Source organism: Catharus ustulatus, chromosome 2 (assembly GCF_009819885.2).
Source record: "Catharus ustulatus isolate bCatUst1 chromosome 2, bCatUst1.pri.v2, whole genome shotgun sequence".
NCBI classification, from domain to species: domain Eukaryota; kingdom Metazoa; phylum Chordata; class Aves; order Passeriformes; family Turdidae; genus Catharus; species Catharus ustulatus.
The window spans coordinates 99,361,688-99,385,798 of NC_046222.1; the positions used below are offsets into that span (position 1 = coordinate 99,361,688).

General features: G+C 42.1%; 1 protein-coding gene across 3 annotated transcripts in view; it reads right to left on the bottom strand.

Moving 5' to 3' along the window:
* ARHGEF7 (Rho guanine nucleotide exchange factor 7) overlaps nucleotides 1-24,111 on the bottom strand; it is a 116,181-nt gene that overhangs the window by 77,656 nt on the left and 14,414 nt on the right. For 2 of the 3 annotated variants that reach the window (XM_033052737.2, XM_033052738.2), the window contains exon 2: nucleotides 23,596-23,682. In XM_033052737.2, the coding sequence (XP_032908628.1) occupies nucleotides 23,596-23,682 (87 nt within the window). Of the gene's footprint in view, nucleotides 1-23,595; nucleotides 23,683-23,767; nucleotides 23,870-24,111 lie in introns of those variants that run through there. The other variant, XM_033052739.2, reaches the window with a different exon arrangement.

Below are 24,111 nucleotides of genomic sequence, written 5' to 3' on the forward strand. Positions count from 1 at the left end.
ATTAGATTATGATTTTGGGAAGCTGCTCCTTCATTCCACATCTTGTGCTACTTCAGACTCTGTTGGGCACCTATCCTTTCATCAACCCCATTCAACACTGGCATGATGGAGCAGCATGGAGAACATAAGCCCTTATGAGTTCCTAGGTACTAGGTGACAGGTAGGAATCCCACCTCCTCCACAATCCATAGATTAAAGTCAAATCTTCAAGTAAGGTTACTGCATCACTTTGTAAACTGTTCCCATTTTAGAGGGGGAACATACATTATGGCATCCTCAAACATCTGCAATTTCTTCCTGACTTTTCTTTTTTATCTCAGTAATAAAATAAAAAGAAACAAGTTGTGAAAAAGCCATAACGAAAGAACAATCTAAAAAAAGGCACAAACTCCTGACCAACACTTCAAGTATCGGAAGCACAGAAAAGGAAAATTGACCTGAAATAGATCAGTCAGTCACAGTAGAAATCAAAATGACATGAGAGCAACAATGACAGTGGTTAAGGCTACCAAAACAGGATGCCCTAAGGGCCTGGCCAGGATCTGGAAGTAGTTACTGAACATAAGCACTCAGAAGGAAATCATCTTTCCCAATGGCTGAACTGAGTAGTGACACAAATATTTTAAGGTTCATATTAAACCAGTTTCTAAGAAAGAAGTTGATACATTCAGGAAACGTTCAACCAGGTTTCAAATGTTACCAAGGGAGAGTCTGCTTCTGGCATACTTGAATTGCAGATTTATTTTCTAAAATAAAAAACAAGTACACATCAGCTAAACTGTGAACATCTCCATACTCTTACCTAAAAACACAGGAAAATGGTTTGCCACAACTGATTGCAGATGCCTTCTGTCTAGATGCATGTTCTGCCAACATTTCTCAACTAATTTCTGAAGTATGAGCTTAGTTTCAAAAGCCATGCTGTATGAAGAGATGAAGAGAGGCCTATATAATGAAGCAAAAAGCTTAATTTATATAATGAAAATTTTTGAGAGAAAAAAATAAAAACTAGGAAAACCTGCTTTCAAAACAGGGATTCCTATCTGCAAAACAAATGGAGATTTCCATGAAGTCCATGTACCACAGGTACACAGCAGGATTGCTGAGACAGACTGGTTTCAGAAGAGCAGTGTTCAGACACAGGCACACCCAGAGCATGGCAGGGAGCAAGAGCTGGAGGTGGGTGAAAGGAGGCATCTTATTTCAAAAGATTTTGTACTACATGAGGTTATCATCTCCCTCCTAAAATAGCCTGCTGGCTGTTTTACTACACTACCACGTGCTCCAACCACAACTTAAATGCCATCACATGCTCACATTTCATCTGGAACAAATGTGTGCAGCCAAGTGATCAGATGATGCACAGATTCAGCATCAATGGAGAATGAACCACGGACAGAGCACGAGCCAGAAGCACAGACCCACTGACCTCAAGCACACTTATTCCCCCCACTGCTTATCAGCTTGAGTCTTGTTTTGCTGTGTGCACACAAACTTTTTAAAATAAACATATTAACACAAGAAACAGGAAAATCCTTAAAATCCTTGTAGCATTAAATATGTACCAGTAGCCAAAGAAAAAAGACTGAGGGGCAATTGGTACTCTGAAAACAGTCAAAATTTGACTAAGTGTTATTAAACACATGGAAAAGAAAGTGGGAGAGAAGACTAAAGATAACAATGAAATTCAAGAATTAAAGAAAAAAAGGGAAAACAGAAATGTTATACCCTTCTGTAAGAAGGGATTTAATCAGAAATCTCAATTGCTTCCTTAATACACTGTGGAAAGTGTCAAAAATTAAGAATAAAGGCTTACTCAATTTTCATACAGTTTGTTGAAACTTTCATCTAATTTAGAATCATAAAACGGAAAAAAAGTAATTCTCAAATAGTTAGCAGAAATGAACAAGCCCCAAAACCAACACTTCAGGTTTCAACTAGAGTAAATTAATTTTAATACTTCCCTTTTAAAAATTGGTTGAAGAAGACAAAGCTATACACAAATCCCTGAGCTACAGTTCCTCCCAGGCACAGTCTTTTCGAACCATAGTTTTTACCATTATTACTCCATCCAGTACAAATACAGTAATTTCATGATTATAAACTGCACTTGATTATAAGCCCAGCTCCAGGTGTCGGCAACTGTCTTGGGTTACAATACAGAGTGTGATAAAAGATATCTATTCTATCACCATCTGTTGAGGGTGAGGGCAGTGATCCTTATCTCAACGGCAGATATTCTGCTAATGGGCCATCCATTGAAACCAGGCAGGGCATTGTTCTTTATCTTTTCACAACCCATCCTTCCTCCAGCCAGTCATTTTCTGCTAATGGCCCATTGAGTCCCACTGTGGGACTGATAAAATTACTGCATCCCATTGGAAGTTGCTCCAACCAGGGGGAAGAGCCCAACATTTCTTACCAAGATAAAAACAGAGGTTTTGTGACACTAAGGGAGCCCTTTTCTCCACTGAACTCCAGAGGAAAACCGGATTTCTCCACATCACCACTGGACCTCCGGAGGGAAACTGCACCTTCTACAGGAGCACTGCTTCAACTGAATCACATCTGTCACTGCAGGAGGATGCAGCCACCATGGAATGGGAGTGCTACCAACACCCTGCCTGACGGGGTGTCAGGCTGTACTCTGACTTTGTCAGGGTTTGGAGTTTGTTTCTTTTGTAGTACTGTATTTCTATTTTAATTTCCCTAGTAAAGAACTGTTATTCCTAATTCCCGTATCTTTGCCTGAGAGCCCCTTGATTTCAAAAATTAAAATAATTTGGAGGGAGTGGGTTTACATTCTCCATTTCAAAGAGAAGCTCCTGCCTTTCTCAGCAGACACCTGTCCTCCAAACTAAAACAGCAACTTTTTGTTCTTTGTCCATATATAAGCCACACCTGATTATAAGCCACACTTTGGGTTTGGACCAAAATTTTAGTCAAAATGGTGCGGCTTATAATCGTGAAATTACTGTACTCTCCAAAGGGGCTAGAGCTGGATCTCCCCCTCTCACAGGTACCTGCAACAATATGATCCAACATCCTCCAACTATTTATTAACAGTCACTTTGGAAGAGTAGGCACAGGACTTTATCCAGGAAGCAGGGACGAGCTCACCACACCTACTGCAGGGACCAACCCCTCCTGCCATGGCAAGTTGAGGGCACCCAGCAGCTGCCAGGCACAAGTCATCTCTGAAGGACCAGGCAGACATCTCAGGGAGAGACATGCAGCACATGTATAGGTAGAACCATTCCTGCTCAGGATTTGCAAGCCCACAGATCAAAGCAAGATTTCAGGAGTAAAATCTCCCAGACTCCCTCACACCTCCTTACACTCTTTTCACTCAGGGGGCCACTAAAGTGACCTCACAAAAACTAATCCAGCAAGCAGAAAGCTCATTGCAAATTTAATGAGTTAAACCAATCTGGTATCAGACAAGACCAGCACCTGAGCCAGTGCATGGGAGAGAAATATCCCATGTGCCTGGGGACAAAACAAACAAAAAAACCAAACACCAACAAAAAGAAGAAAGAAAAAAAACCCCAACACTTAAGCTACAGTGCAGCCACAGCCAATCATCCAGCATCATTCATCAGTAAGTTTCTAGAAGAAATTCAAATTTAACATTCATGGGAGTATCTCCAAAAATTTCCACATTCCAAACTTATAAAAGATGCCATTTAGCAGGTTGCAAGCAACCACAAAAACTCAATTCACACCAATTCTGCTTATTCATACTAATGTCTGAGAATTCAATTGGAAAGAAATAAAGATAACTTCCTTCAAGAAACTAGCTATTGCAAGAATTGGATAGTTCTGATTCATCAGGTAATATACTATAAGATGGGCTCGGGTAGCCAAGCTGACAAGGGCAGCTAGAGGTGATACTGTGAGCAGTCAGGCCCAACAGTTTATCTTAATTCCTTCTTAACAATCTCATCTCCACAGCCCAGGGTTCTTCCAGCCTCATCACCTCCCCCCGCTGCCAATGCCTTAACTTTAATGCCCTCTCCAAAACACAACTGCTCCCACTCCAAGTCCCCAGTCCAGCATCTCACTGGCAACACACCCTGCCTCACCAGCGCTGCCTGGGCCCTGATCCAGCACCCCGATCCAGCAAGAACATCCTTGGTTCCCTACAGCCATCTGCTGAGCGCAGCGAGCCTCACCCAGCACCGGCTCACTGGTGACCATACAGAGACATTCCCATCCCACCTGAATGCAGGCACCCAGCACTGAGCTCTCCAGGCCCGTGGCAGCTGATCCCTACATGGGCAGGAATGTGTCTGCCCACGGGCACAAGAGCTTGGAATCTGGTGAAGACCCAGGTATGCTACCTTGTCCTTTTACAAGTTATAACAGTTCAGTGACTGGCAAAGATAGCTCTGGTGTCAGCTCTCTTGCTGACGTAACCACTGCTCCTCAACAGCAAGGATTTCTAGCAGAGGGCCATACATTCCTCCAAGCAGCAGCTAGGGATGCCATCTGTGGAATCAGGACAAGCACTTAAAAAAAATCAGTGACAGCCTATTCAGGCCCTGCTTCTCAGATTTGCCAATAGGGAAGAATAGAGAAAAGCAAATATAACATAGCAATACTTCACCAAGGATTTTTCCAACAGTTTGTGTCAGGGACTATCTGCATCTAAAGGTCTTAAATGGATTTTTTAGATTTCTTTAGTCACTTCGTAAATGATGCAATTTCAACTTCTACAGAAATCATTTGCACAGCTTAGTTGCAGGGTGAAGAATCACTTCCTTTCATTTGTTATGACCTTGCCAATTGCTTGATTTTTTCTGAGTAACCCTTAGCTCCTGTGCAAAATGGAAACAGAGAAAGAGAAAACAACCTTTCTACTTTCTCCGTGCTGCCTGTTACCAAGATCCTATTGACCTTGCATACTCATCTCTTCTTTTGACAGAAGAGTCAATTTATCTGCACCACACAAAGACTCAATTCCTGCATTTTCCTGTAGAGTTAAGTCTTGAAATGGCAGACTATTCCATTTCCTTTACATATAGCACTTCTACCAGACACTGCTGTAAATTTCATCTTGATGCTAAAATTCACAGAATAGTGAGTGACCAGGCACAGCATCTTTGTGATTTGCAGTACTCCATGACACATGTCAGTAAAACAACTCAGACACTAAATTGAAATTTTAACTACAGTGAGCAACGTAATACTTGGCACAGCCTCAGCTGCAGAGGAATGGAAGGCAGCCAACATGAGCCAAGCCTTTAAAGATCAAGGAAGGAAAGAAGGAAAGAGATCCAGAGATCTATAGACCAGTAAAGCAAATGCTTAAGCCTAGTAAATTAATAAAAGATGTAACAAAAAAAAAACCAAAAAACCAGAATTGGTGAGGTTTGCATAAATAGGGAAATAGAAAAGAATTAACATTGCCTTGGTAGAAAGGAAGGAGCCTTTCCAAAATGCTTCTATGCATCTTAAAGCAATAAGCAAAATATAGGGTAGTTAATACATCATATCTGGATATCCTTTGAAAAAAACAACACAACAAGGGTTTTATTTTCAACAAAGGTAATTTGAGCTAGGAGACTCCTCTTGAAGATTCAGAAGTGCCACAGAAGAAACAAACAACAGCTGTATAGAAACAACGAGGTTTCACTACGAAGGGAGTATCAAAAGTGACCCACAGAGATCTAACTTGGGAGCCACGTTACTCAACACAATGTACCTGCAATTTCACATCACAAAAGGCATGAAGAAAAACTTTGATGAGAATACTAAATCATTTGAATTAGTCAAAGCTTGAACTCACAGAACAGCCACCATAGAATGTTCTCAACAGTCAAACATTAAAGTGAGGGTGAAATCCAGTGCCAACAAATGCAAAACTGACCCCAAGGCAAAAAAAACAATCAAACGAACAAATTCCATCATTATACCTGTGCAGAAATGAGTTCTCAATTAGCTATTACACCAACAGCTGAAAGATGACAGCGAGGTAACAATCTCAGGTCATTAACCAGCCAAGTAACGAAGTCCAAGAAAAACAATACCGGAAAATTAGAAAAGACAGAGGCAAGCAAACACACTTTTTTACTGTTTCCATAGTATTAGTATGTGGCTTAGATACAGCTGTGGTCCACTCTGATACTACAAAACAAGAAAGGGTACAGAGATACAAACTGTTTAAACCAACTGAATTAATGAAATTATATTCACATGAGGAAAAGTAAACTAAATGTGTTCACCTCGGAAAGTGATAGGATGTAGTGCAGCACCTTAATGCCATATGAACTCACATATACCATGGAGAACGTCTCTGACACAACAAAGGCACTCACTGCCACCAGCTGCAGCAGCTGAACAAACAAAAGGAAATTATTATAAAATGCATAATTTAGACATGGAATTTACTGCCATTGGTTGTCATGAAGGTAAAGAGAGCTCAAAATAGCTTTAGAAAGCTATTAAAATAAGCCATAGGAGGAGTTTCACTGAGCTGTTAAATATATAGAGATACATCCCTGACTCCACACAAAGCTCCTCAGCTATGGGCTGTCAGAAGCTGGAAAGATTTAACTGCAAGTATCATGCTCTATTTTTACCAGCTTATCTGGGTTTTTTACCTTTTCTTCCAGGCAACTATTACAGGCACACATCTCACAAGATAAGGTAAACTAGTCTTTGATCTGAACTTGCATAGTTAACCTTAGGCCATTGAAGACAGTAAGATTATTTCTACATTTTTTAATGTCCAAAACCAGGTTAAGAAAAAAGTTCTTTATGCTACTGTAATTACTACAAAAATCCTCTGTAAAACATTGCTTGAGTAACAGTAATTAGCATTTATTCCCCAAATCCTCAAAACCATACATCAAATTTTATTTCACAATTATTACAAGATTTAAAAGTTGAGCTAAGCAATTAAATTGCCATATTAGAAGATACAGAAATATTACGACAGGAGTTACCTCTGAGAAGAGAGAGAACATCATGGCTAGCTCAGTCTAACTGCACCCTGCTACTGCAATGGTTAATGCTGATCCAATACCTCCCACAAGCTGCCCCTCACACCTCTCCAGTGTGGGATCTGGTCACAGATCAGAATCATGGGGTGAGTCACACAAAGTGCCAGGGCTGTATCTAAGACTGTGGACTATTGGGATTACCCAATTTCACACTAGTAGTCCATAGCCACAGCAAAAGATGTGCAACAAACCTTGTTCGACACTAAGAAAGGTAAACACTGTAATGCTAATACCACTAAATGCACCACCTAAACACTGACATAACTTTGCACCCTTCAAAATTAGCTAGTAATTACATCTAGGCTTAAATGATAGCAAGGAGGACTAGCAAGATGAAACAGCTCCAAATATCACCATATCGATATGTTAAAAGTTACAGCACAGAAGTAGCATTTTGTTATAAAAATTTCATGTGATGCATTAACACGTGGGAGTTTTCTCCCCACTTAGTCTTTGCTATTTAAATACCACAAAAAAGTCAGGCTTAGTCTAGAAGAACAAGTTAAGGATTATTACACGGACCCATCTTCACAGTTGATACTGTGGATTTGAAGTTGATACTAATGGCACTTCTGTGGGAGGCTCACCATTTTCTCATACGCAAAGTAAAGTTTGCTGAGTTAATGATGAGACCTCAAGTACAACTGAAACCCCTACAGGGAAGCATTTAAAAATGAAACTACTATTTACATAATACTTTCAGATAAAAGAATACCAACCAAACTACATGGATCTACAGCATTCTCAGAAATACAATTCATCACTGTAAAGCCATAAATGGTTGTAACACTGGCATTTAGGCACAAGTTTCAGGAAAAGCCAAATTAAGAGCACATTTAAACCCTTTTCAGATTATTATTTCCATTCCACTCCCCAAAAATCCCATGTAAAATTCCTGCTGAGATCACTAATGTGACTAACATGAGTCTCAAGACATCAACCTTTTAGCTGTGACACCAAAGCAGCAAACCACAAGAGTTGATCTTTGCTTATTTCCAGAGTCACGCAGCACTGGAAATCTAACTTGCACAAGACATGCAGACTGCAAAACATACTGATTTAGTAACACAGAATATGCCAATGCAATAAAATAGAAAAGCAAATGGTTGCTTATTAAGGGCAGTAACTAGGGCAGTGGTCACAAAGACCCAGCCTCAGAAGAGCACATTCAGAAGTGCTCTGTGCGTGGCAAAAGCAGGTATCACATCCTGCGTGGATAATGGAGTACAGCATGTCATTCTAGAAAGAGGTTAAAACATTAAGCAAATCTTTCAATTGGATGCTCCAGAAGCATTTAGAAATGCAAAGACATGGCTTGAAGAAAGTAGAATTGCTTAAAAATCCTCAGCAAAGTTATCGCAAAATGTTACAGCTACTCAAAATGGTGCTGCCAGCATCTTATCTTTATGGATGACATCATCAAGAAAGTGGCTTGTGTTCCAAAAAACCCCCAAAAAAATCAAATTAAAAAAAATAATCACCTTCCGCAGGTGAGAGACTTTCAAATACACTGCAAGAAACAATACAAAGCAAACAAAGCACAAGTTAGGACAACATTGAAGTTTTCCAGCAGATCACAACTCCTAGCAAACAATATGAAGAAAACACTCGTTTAACCCTCTATATAGTAACAGTAGCTCTGGAAATTACATACAGTCTTTACAAATGTAACACAAAGTAACCATTTAAAAGCACTTCTCATTTGTTAAGGACTGAATATGTTTCTTCTGTACTACCAACCTGCCAAGCAGAATTTGTTTTGCCCAAGCCTTCTTGCCATGCTTCTAGAAGAGCCTGCCTTATTTTGCACTGATTGGACTGTTGCTCAATACAACACACCTGATGAAACAATACACATATACTGCACAGATACAGTTAATATGAGGAGTTAATAACGCTTCATATTTGTGCCCTGCAACATAATTAGTTTTTGTGTACCCCAACAATAAATCCACCCATGAAGACTGTGCTCAAAGCTTGCAGCAGTGATTTCCACACTACCTTTTACAAGCAATTCCTTTCAGACAGACATTCAAACCATAATCCCAAATTTCATGTCATCATTAAAAATGGAGTTAAGCCATAATGCAGTATCTGAATCATACCAAAGCAATGCACATCCTGCTTCATGGCAATTCACCAGCCTAAACTCCATGACTCTAGTGCTTTCTGAACAGTTTAATTTCCAAGTACTAGAAGCAACTGAGTCTTCCAGAGATAAAGACTATCTCCTCCCTGCTGCCACTCTGCCACCCCAACTAATGGCCAAAGTATTCTGCCAGAAACTCTTCAAGCCATGAGAGCAGGTGAGCAGTCATGCTCTCTCCAAGTTGTTTGAGAGCAACTTCTCTGAATGTCAAACAAGCTACAGCTCACTGCCTGTAAGGAGGTTGCATCTGCTTGCATAAATTCCCTCAGAGAGGCTTTTTAAAAGGCAGGGAAACAAAGGAGGAGAGAGTTTCATGCTGTGATTTCACATCCTTCATTAACTCACAAGAAGGGCATCCAAGGCTTCCTCTTCTAGACTACAAAGCCTCCCTATTCTACAGAAGAAAAAGAAATGCACAAAGATGAAAAAGTTGTTTTTAATATTAAAATCAGAATTATTTCAAACAAACCTCAATATATCTCACTTCAAGCATCACCACAGTTATCTGAGGGTAGATACTGCCATGAAAATATAATTATTTCCCCAGGGTCATTTATCCAGTGAAACTATTAGTATTCAGTAGGTAGTGATGACACTCCTTGATGAGACCTGCCTTAACTGCTACCAAGAACAGACTGAACTGGAGAGCAATTACAGGCAGCAATTAGATGGAATTCAATCTAGCTTCAGCACTTTCAGTAGTGAAGTAAAACAATTAAGACCCTATTTGAAGGACTGAGCATTGCAGTACATCCCCCAAACAGTTCAAGTTTCTTAAGAGGCACGAGTAAAGATCTGGCAAGCTTTACCTCCAAGAGAAAGCAACTGCCCAATTAAAATAATGCAAAACAAAAGCTACATCCAGAAATTAGGGGGGAGCATGCCAGACAAAGAACAACACTGACAGCATTAAGTTTCACCTAAATTTAGGAAAGTATTTTCCAGATGTCTGGGTCAATAATGTCTTCTTTTGCGTCCCTAAAAACTTGATCCCACCCACCTTAGGTTATCCTCTGGAGAGGCTTCTGTTGTGGACTATAACAGGAAGCCTCTCCATAATTAACTTTAGCTGGGATCCATGAGACAGTGCTGAAGCCAAAGGGAGGAAAGGGCAGGGTTGCAGACACCTGCAGCCTTTGCAAAACCCACTTGAGCTTTAACTGCACTCTCAGCTTCAAAGGTGCACTCTCCCTTTCCCACTAGTATTTGAGCCCATCACCCCCTCACTGCAACAAACTGAATTGGCTGAAAATTAAATCAATCCAGTTTTTTTCCTGGAGTAGCTCCAGCGTTTCAAGCACGTGACCAGCACCAGAGAGGGTCTACAGTAAGCAGTTGCAGATAGAAAAATACTTGTCTCTTTGACCAGAGACAGCACTGACCTTGGAAACATCAGAAATCAGGGCTAGACAGCTGATGCTAAGCTAGGAATGACAGGAATGAGGAAACAGAGGCAAGTCACCTAGGAAAACATTGCAAAAAGGGAAGATCAGAACTCAAAACACAAGTGGAAAAACAGAGTCAACGAGAAAGAGAGAATGGGAGAGGAGAAACAGTTACTAAGAACTTGGTGTAGAAGCCAAGTCATATCATCCCTCTGCTATCAACACTTAGAAAACACAGCAGTTGAGAACATGCCCATCTCTTCCCAGCTCAGCACAAAGCAGAAACCTGAGCTTACCACCACTGGCAGATAAACTGACAGCTCAGGTGCAGAGGCTGAGATGGAGACACAGCAGATCTCCCACACACCACCAAGCTGCCACAGAGAACTTACTTCCTCCCTACTTTTTTTGAAGTCTAGGATCACCTAAAGATGATCTACATATTCACTGTACAATAATCTATCCTCCCACTTTGTGTCAGTCCCAGCTCTTCCTTGACCTCCACAAGGTCAATTTGGTAGGAAATAAAGCAGGTAGCAGGGTTATTTCTACCAGCTCATCTTCCTGCACCATCTCCCCTTGGAGCCTGCCAGGCATCCATGCCAGTCGATGGATGGCAAGAAATACATAGTGATAGCATGTGTCAGTGCTGCTCTACTGCCACAGTGGTTTATCTACCCTAGGACCAGAGGCTTCAGCTCTGCCTCATGCTCTGCACTCACAGCTCCAGCTGGGGCCCAGAGGTGCTCTGTCAAACCAGACACCCAAGGCTGCAGCTCAAGCACCACAAAACAAGGGTAATAGCACTCCTTCAGAAACCAAACCAAAAATGTATTGTGGAAAGCACTACCTTCATACAACAGCTACTAATTCTGCCTCCTAACTCATATTTAAATCTAAGTCTGAGACCATCCAATGAAAAAAGGAAGAGCAATGAACAGCCTTCCAGCTGGAACCAGGCAAGGTTTCTAGAAAAAGCTGAGCAACAACCTATTCAGCACAATGCACATACAGAGGGGATCCAATAATGCTTTCTGGGTTTGGCATAGCAACTTACTTGGTCAGACAGGCTAAATTTCTTCAGTAACATCCACATCAAAAATGGAATTGAGCAAAGTGTGGCGGGCAAAAGCTAAACCTACAGTTGTTCTAGTCTTACAATACTTTAACAATACAAGGAAAAGTATTCCAATTACCCATTTTAAACTAAACTAATACAAAAGCTGATTCAGTTGTACCTGTACAAACTCCAAATTACATGCTTTTGAGTGTGTCAATTGAGGACACCAGACTGCAGTATTCTAAGTTACAACAGTCTCTCATTTCTGTCCCCAAGTGTACTTTCCCAAGACCTGAAATTTTTTTGAGTGCTCTAAAGGCACATGTACATTCTTCACCATTTGCTGACAACAGCTATAAATAAAATTACACTCATTCACTTAGTTTTGAATGCTACAGTGACATTTGAAACACCTCTAGCAAGAAATACTAATCAAAAAAAATAGAAGATAAGCCATCTAATAAGCAAGTACAGGCAGGAAAGAAAACAACTAGCTGACTGGCATCCTCAAAACTGCTGAGCCCTCCAAGCCAACTAATTAACTTAGGCCATAAATAATACATAGATGCGGTCAATTTAACTATCAGCAGTTTACAATATCAAAGTCAGGTAATTACTACAACTTTGTATTTTAACAATGAAGAATTCTCTTCCAGTTTTACTGCCAAGTACAGAAAATAACTTTAGCTGCATTTACCCATGAAATTTATCTTTTGCAAAATGTTCATGTGACACCAGGATGAAGAACTAGCCTAAGGCAAAGGGCGTGAAAACGCATTTTCTTGTAACTTACTTTATGCTGCTCACAAGCCCACAGGGTGGATGGAATTAAATGGCCTATTCAAATAATGATTAGATTAGTATAGATTAATGTCCTGCTCCATGTTTGTAATTCAAACACTTTCCTAAATATTTGGCACCAATCTTCACTGAAAAAAGTGAGTTATTACCCTATCTCCACACACTTAAATGCTTTAACATGATTTAAATGCTTTAACAACAAAGACTTTGATCGAACAACAAAATATGATGAACTGTGTCATGATTTCTGCAGAGGCTTGCTTTTAGACAAAACATGGCAATTGCCTAAAGTGCACATTTTGAGGGCACTCTATGACGCCAGCAAACATATAGAACATGCAAAAAAAAAAAAGAACTTCAATGTGTTTAGAACAGGAAACCAGTTAATTTAACAAGTAGGAATCTTTGTGCCTGATGATTTAAAACCAAGTGCTTCCAGGCACTTTCTGCTAAGAGACTGAAGAATTCAGAGCTGTCTTTTTCTTACCTCATTTTTATTCATTAATTAAGTGAACATGCAGGGGAGTGGTGATAAATGCCACCCCCTCTCCCAGTCTCTTTGCTTTGTACTGACTGAACGAACCTCAAAACATTTGAGGAACAGGCTATGTAAAGGTCTGTTTATTTTAGTTTGGGTTGTTGCTGTCAAAAGAGGATGTCCCAGACTCCTCCCTTCTCCACTCTGTCCTCTGTGCCAACCACTCAACAGATCCAGTTCTGAGGGTCAGTTACAACTGTAAGAAAAATCTAATACACAGATTGGCAGGGAAGCAGTGAACAGTTCACTGGGAATCAGTCAGACCATCTAAAAACAAAGCAAGATGTGCTTCTATTCACATTTCTTTAGAAATAATCATGAAACACAATGTAAACTCATCTAGATTATGTAAAAATAATAGACAAACAATACACACTTGCTGATAGCATTTACAACTCTGCTGGGAAAGTAAAACATGGAACTGACTGATACCTTGCTAGGGGTGCTTTCATTGCAGCTCACATTGATCTAAACCAGTATGCCCTTCTCTGCCATGCTCAGCCACTGCCAGGCAGCTGGACAACAAGAAAACAGGCCTAGAGTACTCATTCTTGACATTTTTCTGAGGGGAGTTTAAAGAAGGGGAATAAACAAGAGAGACAATTTCATTAAAGCTAGGGCAGTAGTTTGGTTTTCAGCAGTACTTGCCTAGAAGAACTGCTTCTGCTGGCACTTCCAGCCAACACTCTCCTAAAAAAACATGCAAAACAGCCTAGGGATTGCTGTGAAGCAAGAGTGGACATCACATTGAGAAGACTTGATCAGGCAGGAATTCTGCAAGTTATTTAACAAGTATGTATCTGGCAAAAACTATTAAGCATCAACCACATTCTCACTAACCATCACTAGTCCTCTCTCTGGTAAATAAGTCTTCTACCCTCCTCAAAGAAAACATGTCAGGGATAGGGAGTACAAAATAAGAGCAGAGAACATGGGAATAATTTTTTTAAAAATCTAGATATTAAAAAAACAGCACTAGTAGGAGAGGATCTGCAAAGCTACCCTTACATCAGCTAGTAATAGCATGAATTTGTTATGGGTTCCCCCACCTCTAGTTTTTCCTTTATCATTTCACAGCCTAAGGCAGCTGCACTAATACCTTTCATAGGGCTGGTGAAGCAAGTAGCATTGAGAATTTGTACCAAGGAGCTTGGCTCAGTGTTTAATGTTTTATTATTGTAAATTGGACTGAAAAGTAACTGCTCCTTAACAGTTTCTAAACACTCCATTCAAAGAAGCGTGGCCAACAACAGTCAAGAAACTGGAAGAAGTCTCTGACTTCTTCTGAAGTTTGGGGGGAAAAGAATTAAACAGGATTTCATCTGCTAAACATGAGCCTCCCCAGCCCTTCAGAAAGTAAAGGGCACCCCAAGAATGCTTCACCCTCTCCCTGCTGGCCCCCAAAGTCAAGAGGGCAGCTGCTGGGCTGCCCACACACAGGCTCCTAGCCAAAGCTGTCAGCAGGGCACAGCCACCCTGGGACACCACTCAGCCCAGCTCCAGAAGGAATACCCCTCTTCTCTCCAAGGTACCAGTGCTCAGAGTCCTGTATTTCCACTTGGCCCAAAAGATGGCATTGACAGAAAAACTTTGCTCCCTCTTTTTTCCTCTCTCCCTGCCTTTCTCTGTCACAGGGCTCACCACTGGCCCTGGACTGATTCAGAGAAGGACTGCCACCTACTGAAAACACCACATCATTTTCCCACACAGCTGAATCTCCCTCCTCGCCTGCCTCCAAGTTACCCAACCAGCTGGATCCTGCTGGCTTTATCCCACAGGTGGAGTATGAGGCACACACAGCTGAAGGAAGCTTTTTTTCCAAGTAGTAAGAGTCCAAGATTTTCAGCACTACAATTTTCCCTACTACATAGAATTGTTCAGTATTTCCTGAAAAACAGAAATATCTGGGAAAATCTAGAAGTGTCAAAAAACCATGCTGCTCTTCACACAAACTCCAGCTCTCAGTAATACTGACAGGATCAGCCCAGCATCTGATGAAACATCTAAACACAGTTAACTATACTGAAATATAGGGCTCAAGCTGAAACATGCAAGTGCTAGAGCCATTTGTGTATTCAGCTGAGGACAAGATAACTCCCCTCAAGGAAATGGAGAAATCACCATATTCTAATATTTCTTTTCCTTTTAATTAGAGCAAGGTGCCTTTCCCCTCTCATCAACACCATCTTTCAAAATCAAGCCTGCGAAAACTACTCTCCACAGCAGAATGCATATCACCTTTCCCACACATGCCAGAATATTTACATGCAAGCAGAAGTCAGGAACAGTTGCAAAGCTGGAAGCACTTAAAAAAATCAGAGCAACTCACAAAAGACCCAGATTTGGTACTCCATCATTTAGAGATAACTGAAGTGATTTATGTCGATTCTTAAGTTCAAAGTAAAATCATAAGATTCTGGCAAGATGACAGCAAACAAAAGCAGCAGTCTGCTTTGCCAGGCTGGACTCTCTTCTGCATAGCCCTCATTTGAGGTAAGCTTCAAAGCAACCGTTCTGCCAGAATTCCTCCCTTGCCAAAATGACGCAATACAGTCATTTTTAAGAGAGGAGGAAGTTTTCCAGGTTCCTGAAGAGACTGAGTGCTGTCATCTCACATACTTCAGGATACACTTCAGCTCTGGGGACCTTCTTAGTCCAAATGCATAGGTTAAGAAAACACAATGTTATGTCATTAAGGTCCGCAGGTACTCCAGTTTCCTTCACACAATATACCACCACCTATAACCTATTTCACATATTTTTTGGTTTTCCTCTGTCACACCTTCTTGGGAAATAATCTGACACCTAATAACAATGTAAGTGTATTCAGTACATACAATCATATTTGGATAGTCCAAAATTTATCTACATTTCTATTTTTAGTATGTTTGCCAGCTAAAAAAAAAAAAAATCTCTTCAAAACTATTCAAGAGAAAAAGTGTGTGTTTAGGGAGGGAGTCTGAGACTTCCCAAGTCCAACTTCACAAGGCATTCATAAAAACCACAACAGCAACTAATAGCCATCCTCTGGGAAGTAAAAAGGCAGGCAGGTCCTGACAGGAACAAGACCTGACTTCTGAAGTGCACTTCTCTGCTGAGCACTGGGCTCACTGCAGGTGCCACACTGTTCCGATGCCATCTCCATTCCTCTCTCTACTGTCCCTGCTGTTCTCTTGCTGAGAGGGAAGAGCAGCTCACCTGCTCTCCTCCCAAGACCTGCCTTCACACCTGGCATCCCCAGCACTTCCTCACAGCTTGCTCCCTGCTCAGGGCTAAGCAGAAGGGCCCCCCTTCCCACAGCTCCCACTCTTCACAAAACCAGCAGATGAGCCCTTCCTCACTGTGCTTCACAACGAAGGAGAGCACGAGAGGGCTAAAGAAATCAGAGCAAGAACTCCTCTGACAAGTCAGGAGAACAGTGTATAAATCGGGAAGCTGACTCCCTTTTTAAGCCTTAAGGACACAGAAGTTTTGCTCAAAACCCTCCAACTCTCTCTACCCACCCTTTTCTCCCAGATTTGCTAGTTTCCACACCTTCCCTCAGATGATTAACTCCTCTTCTATCAAAGAAGCAATGAAATCCTCTTGCGAAAACAGTTTGCTATATTTGAGCAATTGAAATCATCCGTGCATTCTCAATTAATAGTGCGATACATTTTAATTGCTAGATGAAGGTTCATTTTATTCTCAAGATCCACACAAACACCACAAATGAAGCAGTTACACAGAAGCCTCTCCCAAACCACAGAGCAACTCATTTGCAAAACTCCTCTGAACAGATCTGTACCAGTGTTGTGGTTTAACCTGGCAGGCAGCTCAACACCACTGAGCCATTCACTCACTCATCCCCCAGCCCAACCCTCCACAAGTGGGATAGGGGGAAAGAATTGGAAAGAAAGGTTAAACTCATGGGTTGAGATAAAGGCAGTTTAATATGACAGAAAAAGATGAGAAAATAAAAACAATAAAAGAACATAGAAGTGATGCACAGGCACCTGTTGACCAGTCCCCAAAGAGCAGATGGATACCCCCCAGCCACCTCCCCCCAGTTTCAATGCTGAGCATACCACCACATGGTGTGGGACATCCCTTTGTCCCTGAATCCCCTTCCAAATTCCTGCCCCCCAATCTCCTCCCTGACAGGAGAGCACAAAAATCTAAATAGTCCTTGCTTTAGTGTAAGCATTGCTCAGAAACAACTAAAACAGTGAGGAACAAACTAAAACAACTAGAACTTATTAACACTATTCTCATTCTAAATCCATACTTCAGCACTATACCAGTTTCTAGGAACAACATTAACTCAATCCCAGCCAAAACCAGGAAGACTAGTTAATATTTACTGTGTCACTGCAACTTGCCTCGTACATGCTGACCACCAAGACATGACTGAAACATTTTGGATATATTCTGACATGTTAAACTCGCTTTCACATATGCTTCATGCAGCAAAGAAAGGAATCTGCACCCATGATAGATCCATTGTGCCAGACCCTACATGCACAGCATCTTCCCTGTTTGTGTTCAAAGTACCACAAATCATGCAACACAAAAGAACCAGCAGGAATTAAAGTATTCACGGTCTAATTCAAAATTGCAAAATTATTTTTTACTTGGACAGTACTGAACATAGACCTAAAAGTAGAAAAAAACCCTCAAAAACTAACACATTCCCCAGCTATTTGTTACATTATTTGTTACAAAGACACACTTGTAATCCACCTCTGTTACTTGATAGCTTTTTTCTAGGTCTTGTTAAAATTATGGTATCGGGTGCTTTTGAACATGTACCCCAAAAAGGAGTTCATTCTTCCTCTTTAATGAAAGCCACTGGACTCACTGACAGCACAATACCAATACCATGCTACTGCTGATGCAACAAGCTCACACAAGGCAGAATCACAAGAAAAAATCTCACAGAAAGAGAAGGAAAGTTTAAGTAAAAAGGGAATCATGTAAGGATTTGAAACGCTACCATGCACATTTCTGGTTTAGACTGGGTTTCACTAAATAAAACTGTAACAACTTCTGATACCACCATTCTTCCCTGTCCAATGCCATATGTTCCTGCCTCTCTGTGTCACCTTCTCAGCTAGCATGACATTATGCACAAATGGTATACAAGATGAGGAACTGGCTTAATTTCAGGGAAAAAAATTACCATTTTTCCATCGTTCTATCTGTAAGACACCCTTAAAGTAGTATTCAAAGGCTTCTCTTCAATAGGAATACAAAGGATTGGTAAACACATGAAACAGACTCAGTCCTAGGCCTGCTCCTCTGCGCACCATAAAAATTCTTCGTATCACAAGAAGGCATTCTTATGAAAATAACGTAAATAAGTCAAGCAACAGCATCTCCCTGTCTTAAAAACACATATTTACACATGAGAAAAAGGATAGAAATTGAGGGTGTGAGGGAGAGAGAAGTGGTCACATATTGGAGGTCTGGATGTACAAGACAAGTTGCAGTGACACACTACATTTCACTATAAACAATATCTAAAATATATTCAGAATAGATTTGTGAACAAGTAGAAATCAGGGTGGGAGTTAGGGGAAGGAATACAGTAGACACATCTTAATTAAAAGATACAACTTTTCCCCTCTGAAAAATATACCAGTAAGATCTCAGCCTCAAAATAAAACTTCCCGATGTACAGTCTGTAAGCAAAGAGTGGTAACTTTAAAACATTGAAATTATGAAAAATGTTTATGGTATTTAAGAATCACGAAGGCACTTGGCAGCAAACCTTCTGGGTTAGAAAGACATTGTGCTGGAATAAACCCAGGAGCAAATCTAAAGAATATTGTTCTTGGCAAAAAAATATGATAGTCTGAACAAGAGCTGAAAGGAATAGGTAGATGATTTAATTTCTGTATCATCATCCTAAGACTGGCATGAAGCTCTTCAGTACTAGAAATCTATTTATTCCCAATTCACTGACAAGTGAATGTCAGCCAAGTCCATTCACACTAGCACACCTTCCTTATACAAATAGGATACCTTTCCAATTCCACACTGGTAGTAGGATTGTAGCCATGATGATCTAAAGAAGTGGGCGAGGCTCAGGGGAAAGAAGCATCACCTAAAAGATGAACTGCTGTGTTAGGGGTGGGTGTGAAGGAAGAATACAGACAGGTATCCTTGCTCCCAAAAGATTACCTGCTCCAACAGAGTGACATTGGCACCCCTTACAAACTTTTCCCCAAGGCCAGAGCTCCATTATAGACATTCACAGGCATTTGTATATCTTGATTAAATCTTGAGTGCTATGAATTATATTTTACAAATTTGCATGCAGCGTTCTGAACCTTAAGGGCAAATCCCTCTTGCACAAGAGATTGTATAATATACAAACACAGGATCTCCTTAGACTGTGTAAGACTGCCAGGTTTGCTTTAGCTCTTCTTTGGTTAGTTTACTATAGAAATAAAGCCTTGGGTTTGGCATTGCTACCTCTGTAATAAAATGACCATCCTTGAATCCTAGAGGCAAGCAGGTCTCTTGGCAGGTAGAGAAAAGGTTCTCAGATCCATGGCTTGTCTTTTTCCATTAAGAAGTTGCTATCTTACCCATCAGTACAAAAGTCAGAAATGCAAAATATTTTTGAGCTCAAGAAAGCTGTTAACATTAGGTATTTGCAGATAAGCAAGCATTAATCTTTTATTTGATGAAAGCCAGCAAAAAAATCCTGCAAGATGCTACTTACAGAATTTGATCACACACACCGTGATATTGTTCACAGGATATATCAAACATTCTGCCCTTTAAACAGCAGATACTAACATGGTTTTCCATTAACCTATTTTTGTTTATTATTCTACATCCAACTGCTCCCCCAACAACATTCACAGCTGTTGAACCATACAGTGATTTCTCCAGGGCTTGTTTTTGATCCTGCAAGCTGTCAAACAGCTCTAGTCAAAGAATAAGAAAAGACAGCATTATATTCAGGAAGCTCAAGTTGCTTTGAAAGAACAAAACTAGAGTAACATGACACAGGTACAAGAATCATAATGGCAAAACTTGCTAGGGCTCAGGTAGAAATAAGCCATCACTTTTTCATTTTTCTGTCCTTTGCCAGACTTCTGTGGAACATATACCTGCAGTAAGTTCCTTCTTAACTATACATATCCACCCATACTCTTCTAGAACAGAGTCCCTCATGTACAACAAGTATCTAGGATCCTGTTTCAAAAAGCAGGTCATGCTCCTCAGAAGGGAGTACATTAAATGTCTTCCCACCTAAAGAGAAAACTGGGTGGGAAAACAGCCTTTAAAGCAAAAATGGCAAGAACAGTATATAGCAAATATTCTCTTCACCTAAGGAGAAGGTGCACAGCAAGATGTGAACTGACAACACAGGTAGCTATTCCACAGCCCCCTCCATCTACAGACATCCAGTAGCAGCACTGAAGGCTCAAAGCAGAATAAACTACACAACACTACAATTATTCTAAGGAAGCACTAATGGCTTTCAGAAGGAAAAAAAAGAAAATTCAATCCCTGCTGGAAGTCTTAGGAACATTTTTTCATTAACAGGTCTCAGTTCCTTGTTTCCACATACAAGAAAACTGTATTAAAAATCATTTTTAAAACCCAATACTTGCAGCACATGCTTCTGGTTATTTCTGGAATCATGCTTTGCTTTACAAAGATTGCTGCAAGCTCCAAATTAAGTATTCTCATTTCTCTGGAACACTTAAATATCAAAAAATACTGAGGAGTGTGGGAAGGGAGCCATAGGTTTTCTCTGAGGAACAGAAATTCTCCTCATTAGAATTTGAAATACCCTTTCTGAATGTTTTATTATCTTTCTAACCACCCAAATTTACTGGGAAGCATGAGGAAGAAAACAAGAACAACTTTCAGACACCAGCACTTTTCCAAACCAACAGATTTTCTCATCTCTGCCCCTTATTTTACATGTAGGAAAAACAACCAAAGTTATCATGTCCTCCAATAAAAGGATCTACAGATGAAAGCATCCCTAAGAAGTCATCCACTGCTGTGCAACTTTCCATTAACCACAGTAGTTTATCAAATTCTCAAACACGCTGTAAGAAAGTCTCCAAAACTGGAGACCCACAGAGATCCAGTAAGGCAAGGAGCTCTGACATGGCTTTGTAAAAATGTAACACCAAGACAAGCTCAGATCTGGGAGCAAAAAGTGCTTGTGCAATGCACAAGCTTGATCTTAGGCTAATCAAACCACTACCATGCTTTCACCAGGCTCACAAAACTACACACAGAGAAATTGTTTGATCCAACCATATAATTCAAATTCAATGTCAGGCTCAAGTGCAATCCTTACAGGTCACAGAAAATTCCACATTGTGGAATGCTTACTAGAAAAACCACATTAGTGCACACAATAATGTCACATCTCCCCACACCACCCTAGAGCTTCCCCTGATACCCATACTATCCAAATGTTTCTATTATTTAAGGTATCACATACACTTCCACCCCTTTGTCAAATATTTGTACTCACCACTAACTCCTTGTTAGCTCATCTGCCCTCTCTGAAATTATCCCCTAAAGCAGTCCCAGAGATGCTCCTCACACTCTTTGCTCAACGCAATCTCTAAACCTTGACTGCGAGTCAGGAAGCATCACACAGACCCTGCTCAGGGGAGCCATGGCATCTCCCCAGTTCCCACAGAGAGGAAGGCACAGATTCTCCAGGGCTGACTCACACCTTGTTAACAGAGGGAGGGGAAAGAGCCCAGGAGCAGCGGATGGCCGAGAGGCCCCTGCCAGCTACTCCCTGGTTGAATCCAGGCTGCCATTGCTCCCACCTTTGGCCACAGGTAGGGGGCTGGAAAAATTAATGAGAAAACAACAGGGGACAGACAACGTACAGACCATAAATACATGCACAAGAGCTCCATAAGCCCAAGCATTTGTGCCCCTTCTTGCCAACTTCTGAACTCTCTGGTAGCTTGGGAGTAACTCCTGTTCCAACATGCTGAGCTGGAAGCTACTGCTGCCAGTTACCTCCACGTAAGAAAGGTGTTTCCGGCAGTCTTGCTGAGAAACCCCTGAGGCCAGGTTAATAATTTGACTATTCCCAAAAATATTCAGGCTCTCAGACCAAGGCCAAAATTATATTTTCTTTTAATCACTTTTCTTAATTTTCTCGTCACCCCAAGGAAGAGAGCTGACAAAAGTTTTCTGCAACTAGAAAAGGGAGCCAACTGCAGCACTGTAACTATTCCCCGCCTGTCACAATTGCAATAGCTTCAAGCTTCGTGAGAGACCTGATGAAGGAAATTAGTTAAGGGGAGGGGACAATATTAATGCTATTTTCCCTCTCTTTCATAACACTCAATTTATTTCTGCATTGAGAACTGACATACCTCCTCTCCCAGCCCTCCCCAGTTCATGAATGTCTACCACTTGAAGTTTGAGGTTTTCATGATTTGAACATTCATGTGTGTGAGCAGATCCAATGTGGCCCTAGAAAAAACAAATGGGAGTAGCAGCTGCTCCAAAGGAAAAAATAATGCTTGACATAATGCACTGCTCATCCTAGAACCTGGTTTCTGAGTATTTCAGAACTTCATTTGGTTTTTCTCCCAAGAAATCCTAAGGGATTCTCTATGTTCCTATTGGAAGGGAGATGGGAAGGCAGGTAAAAATGTAAGGACTTACTCACAAGAGGAGTGCTAAAAGCAGTCTTAATTTCCATCTTTAAGGGCAAGTCCTGCAAGTATCATTCATTTCACTAATGATACTTCACTGTTTAGAGGCCTCAGGAAAGCAATCAGAGTCTTCTTTAATGACATTCTATTACTGCCTGGCAAAATCACAGGCAAGACTGGAGGTACCATAAGACCCTGTGAATTAATTAAGGCAACACTACATTAAGTTCAGAAGCACTAGAAACCAATTTTTCCACCCAAAAAAAAGTCTCCAAGAAATGAAATTACTTTCCAACGCAGAGAAGCTGAAACCTGTTTCTAATCTCATCAGTTCCTTCCCACACACCAACATCAAGTAAACTCGACAGCAGTATGTACTTGCTATAGCTAAATATACCAGCAATATTCGAGAACTTAATTTGCAACCCTGCGAACACACGTTCGGAAAAGATGGCAGTTTGCTGGGCTTTTATGTAACGCAAATTTAAATAGAAGAAACAGCACCTGCCATTTTCTTCAATTAGCATTTCACTCGGCTCTAGGCAACTTAATTTCTCTCAGCCGTCCGCTGCGCTTCCAAAGCGATTCCACGAAGAAATCGGACACAATTTATACGTACCAAGAATTGCCTCGGACAGACCAGCAGTGGTTCTAGCCTCGCCGGGGCCAGGCAGAGCCGGTGCCCGGCACTCGGTGCCTGCAGTGACAGAGGCACGGGGCGCGCCCTGCCCGCCCGGCGCTGCCCGAGGAGCGGCGGGGCCCTTCCCGTTCCCATTCCCGTTCCCATTCCCCGCGGAACCGGCGCACCCGCGCCCGCCACCGAGCCGCACCGGCAGCGCCGAGCCAGCCCCGGGCGGACAGCGGCGGCTTCCCCGCAGCCCCCCGGGCCCGCAGCCAGGGGAGGGGCGGCCGCCACCATCTTGTCGGCCGCGTCCCCCGGCACAAAGGGAGGGCGAGAAACCCCCCGCCCCCGGCATCGAGCCGGACGCCCCAGCCCCGACTCACCTCCAGGCGCAGGGAAGCACCGCAGCCCCGCAGGAACTCGCGGATGTTGCTCAGGCACTCGCCCTCGGTGCGCGGCTCCGGGTACACCTGCAAGAGAAGAGGCGGGCGGCTCAGCGCGGGGAGGAGACGGGGCCGCACCGGAGCGGGGTCCCCACCCCGCCGCGCCCCTCACCTCCCGCTCCCTCCGCAGGCAGCGGCGCCCAGCGCTCCCACTGGAGCTTTGAACCGGGAAGTAAACACGGAGCACAGGAAATGGCGTGCGAGGGCGGGGGGCGGCGGGCAGCAGCGCGGGCAGGGGTGCCCCGGCCAGGCGCGGTGGCGGGCGGCTCTGCCCGGCGGGGCGGGCGGAGGGAAGGACGGACGGACGGAGGGACAGACGGAGGGAGGGAAGGAGGCGCGGCCGCTCTTGGCCCTCCCCAGCCCCGCCCCGGCTGCGGGCGGCAGCGCCCGTGGGAGCGGCCCCGGGCCTCGCCGCACCGTGCTTCTGATTTTTCCGAAATGCTGGTACCCAGAGCC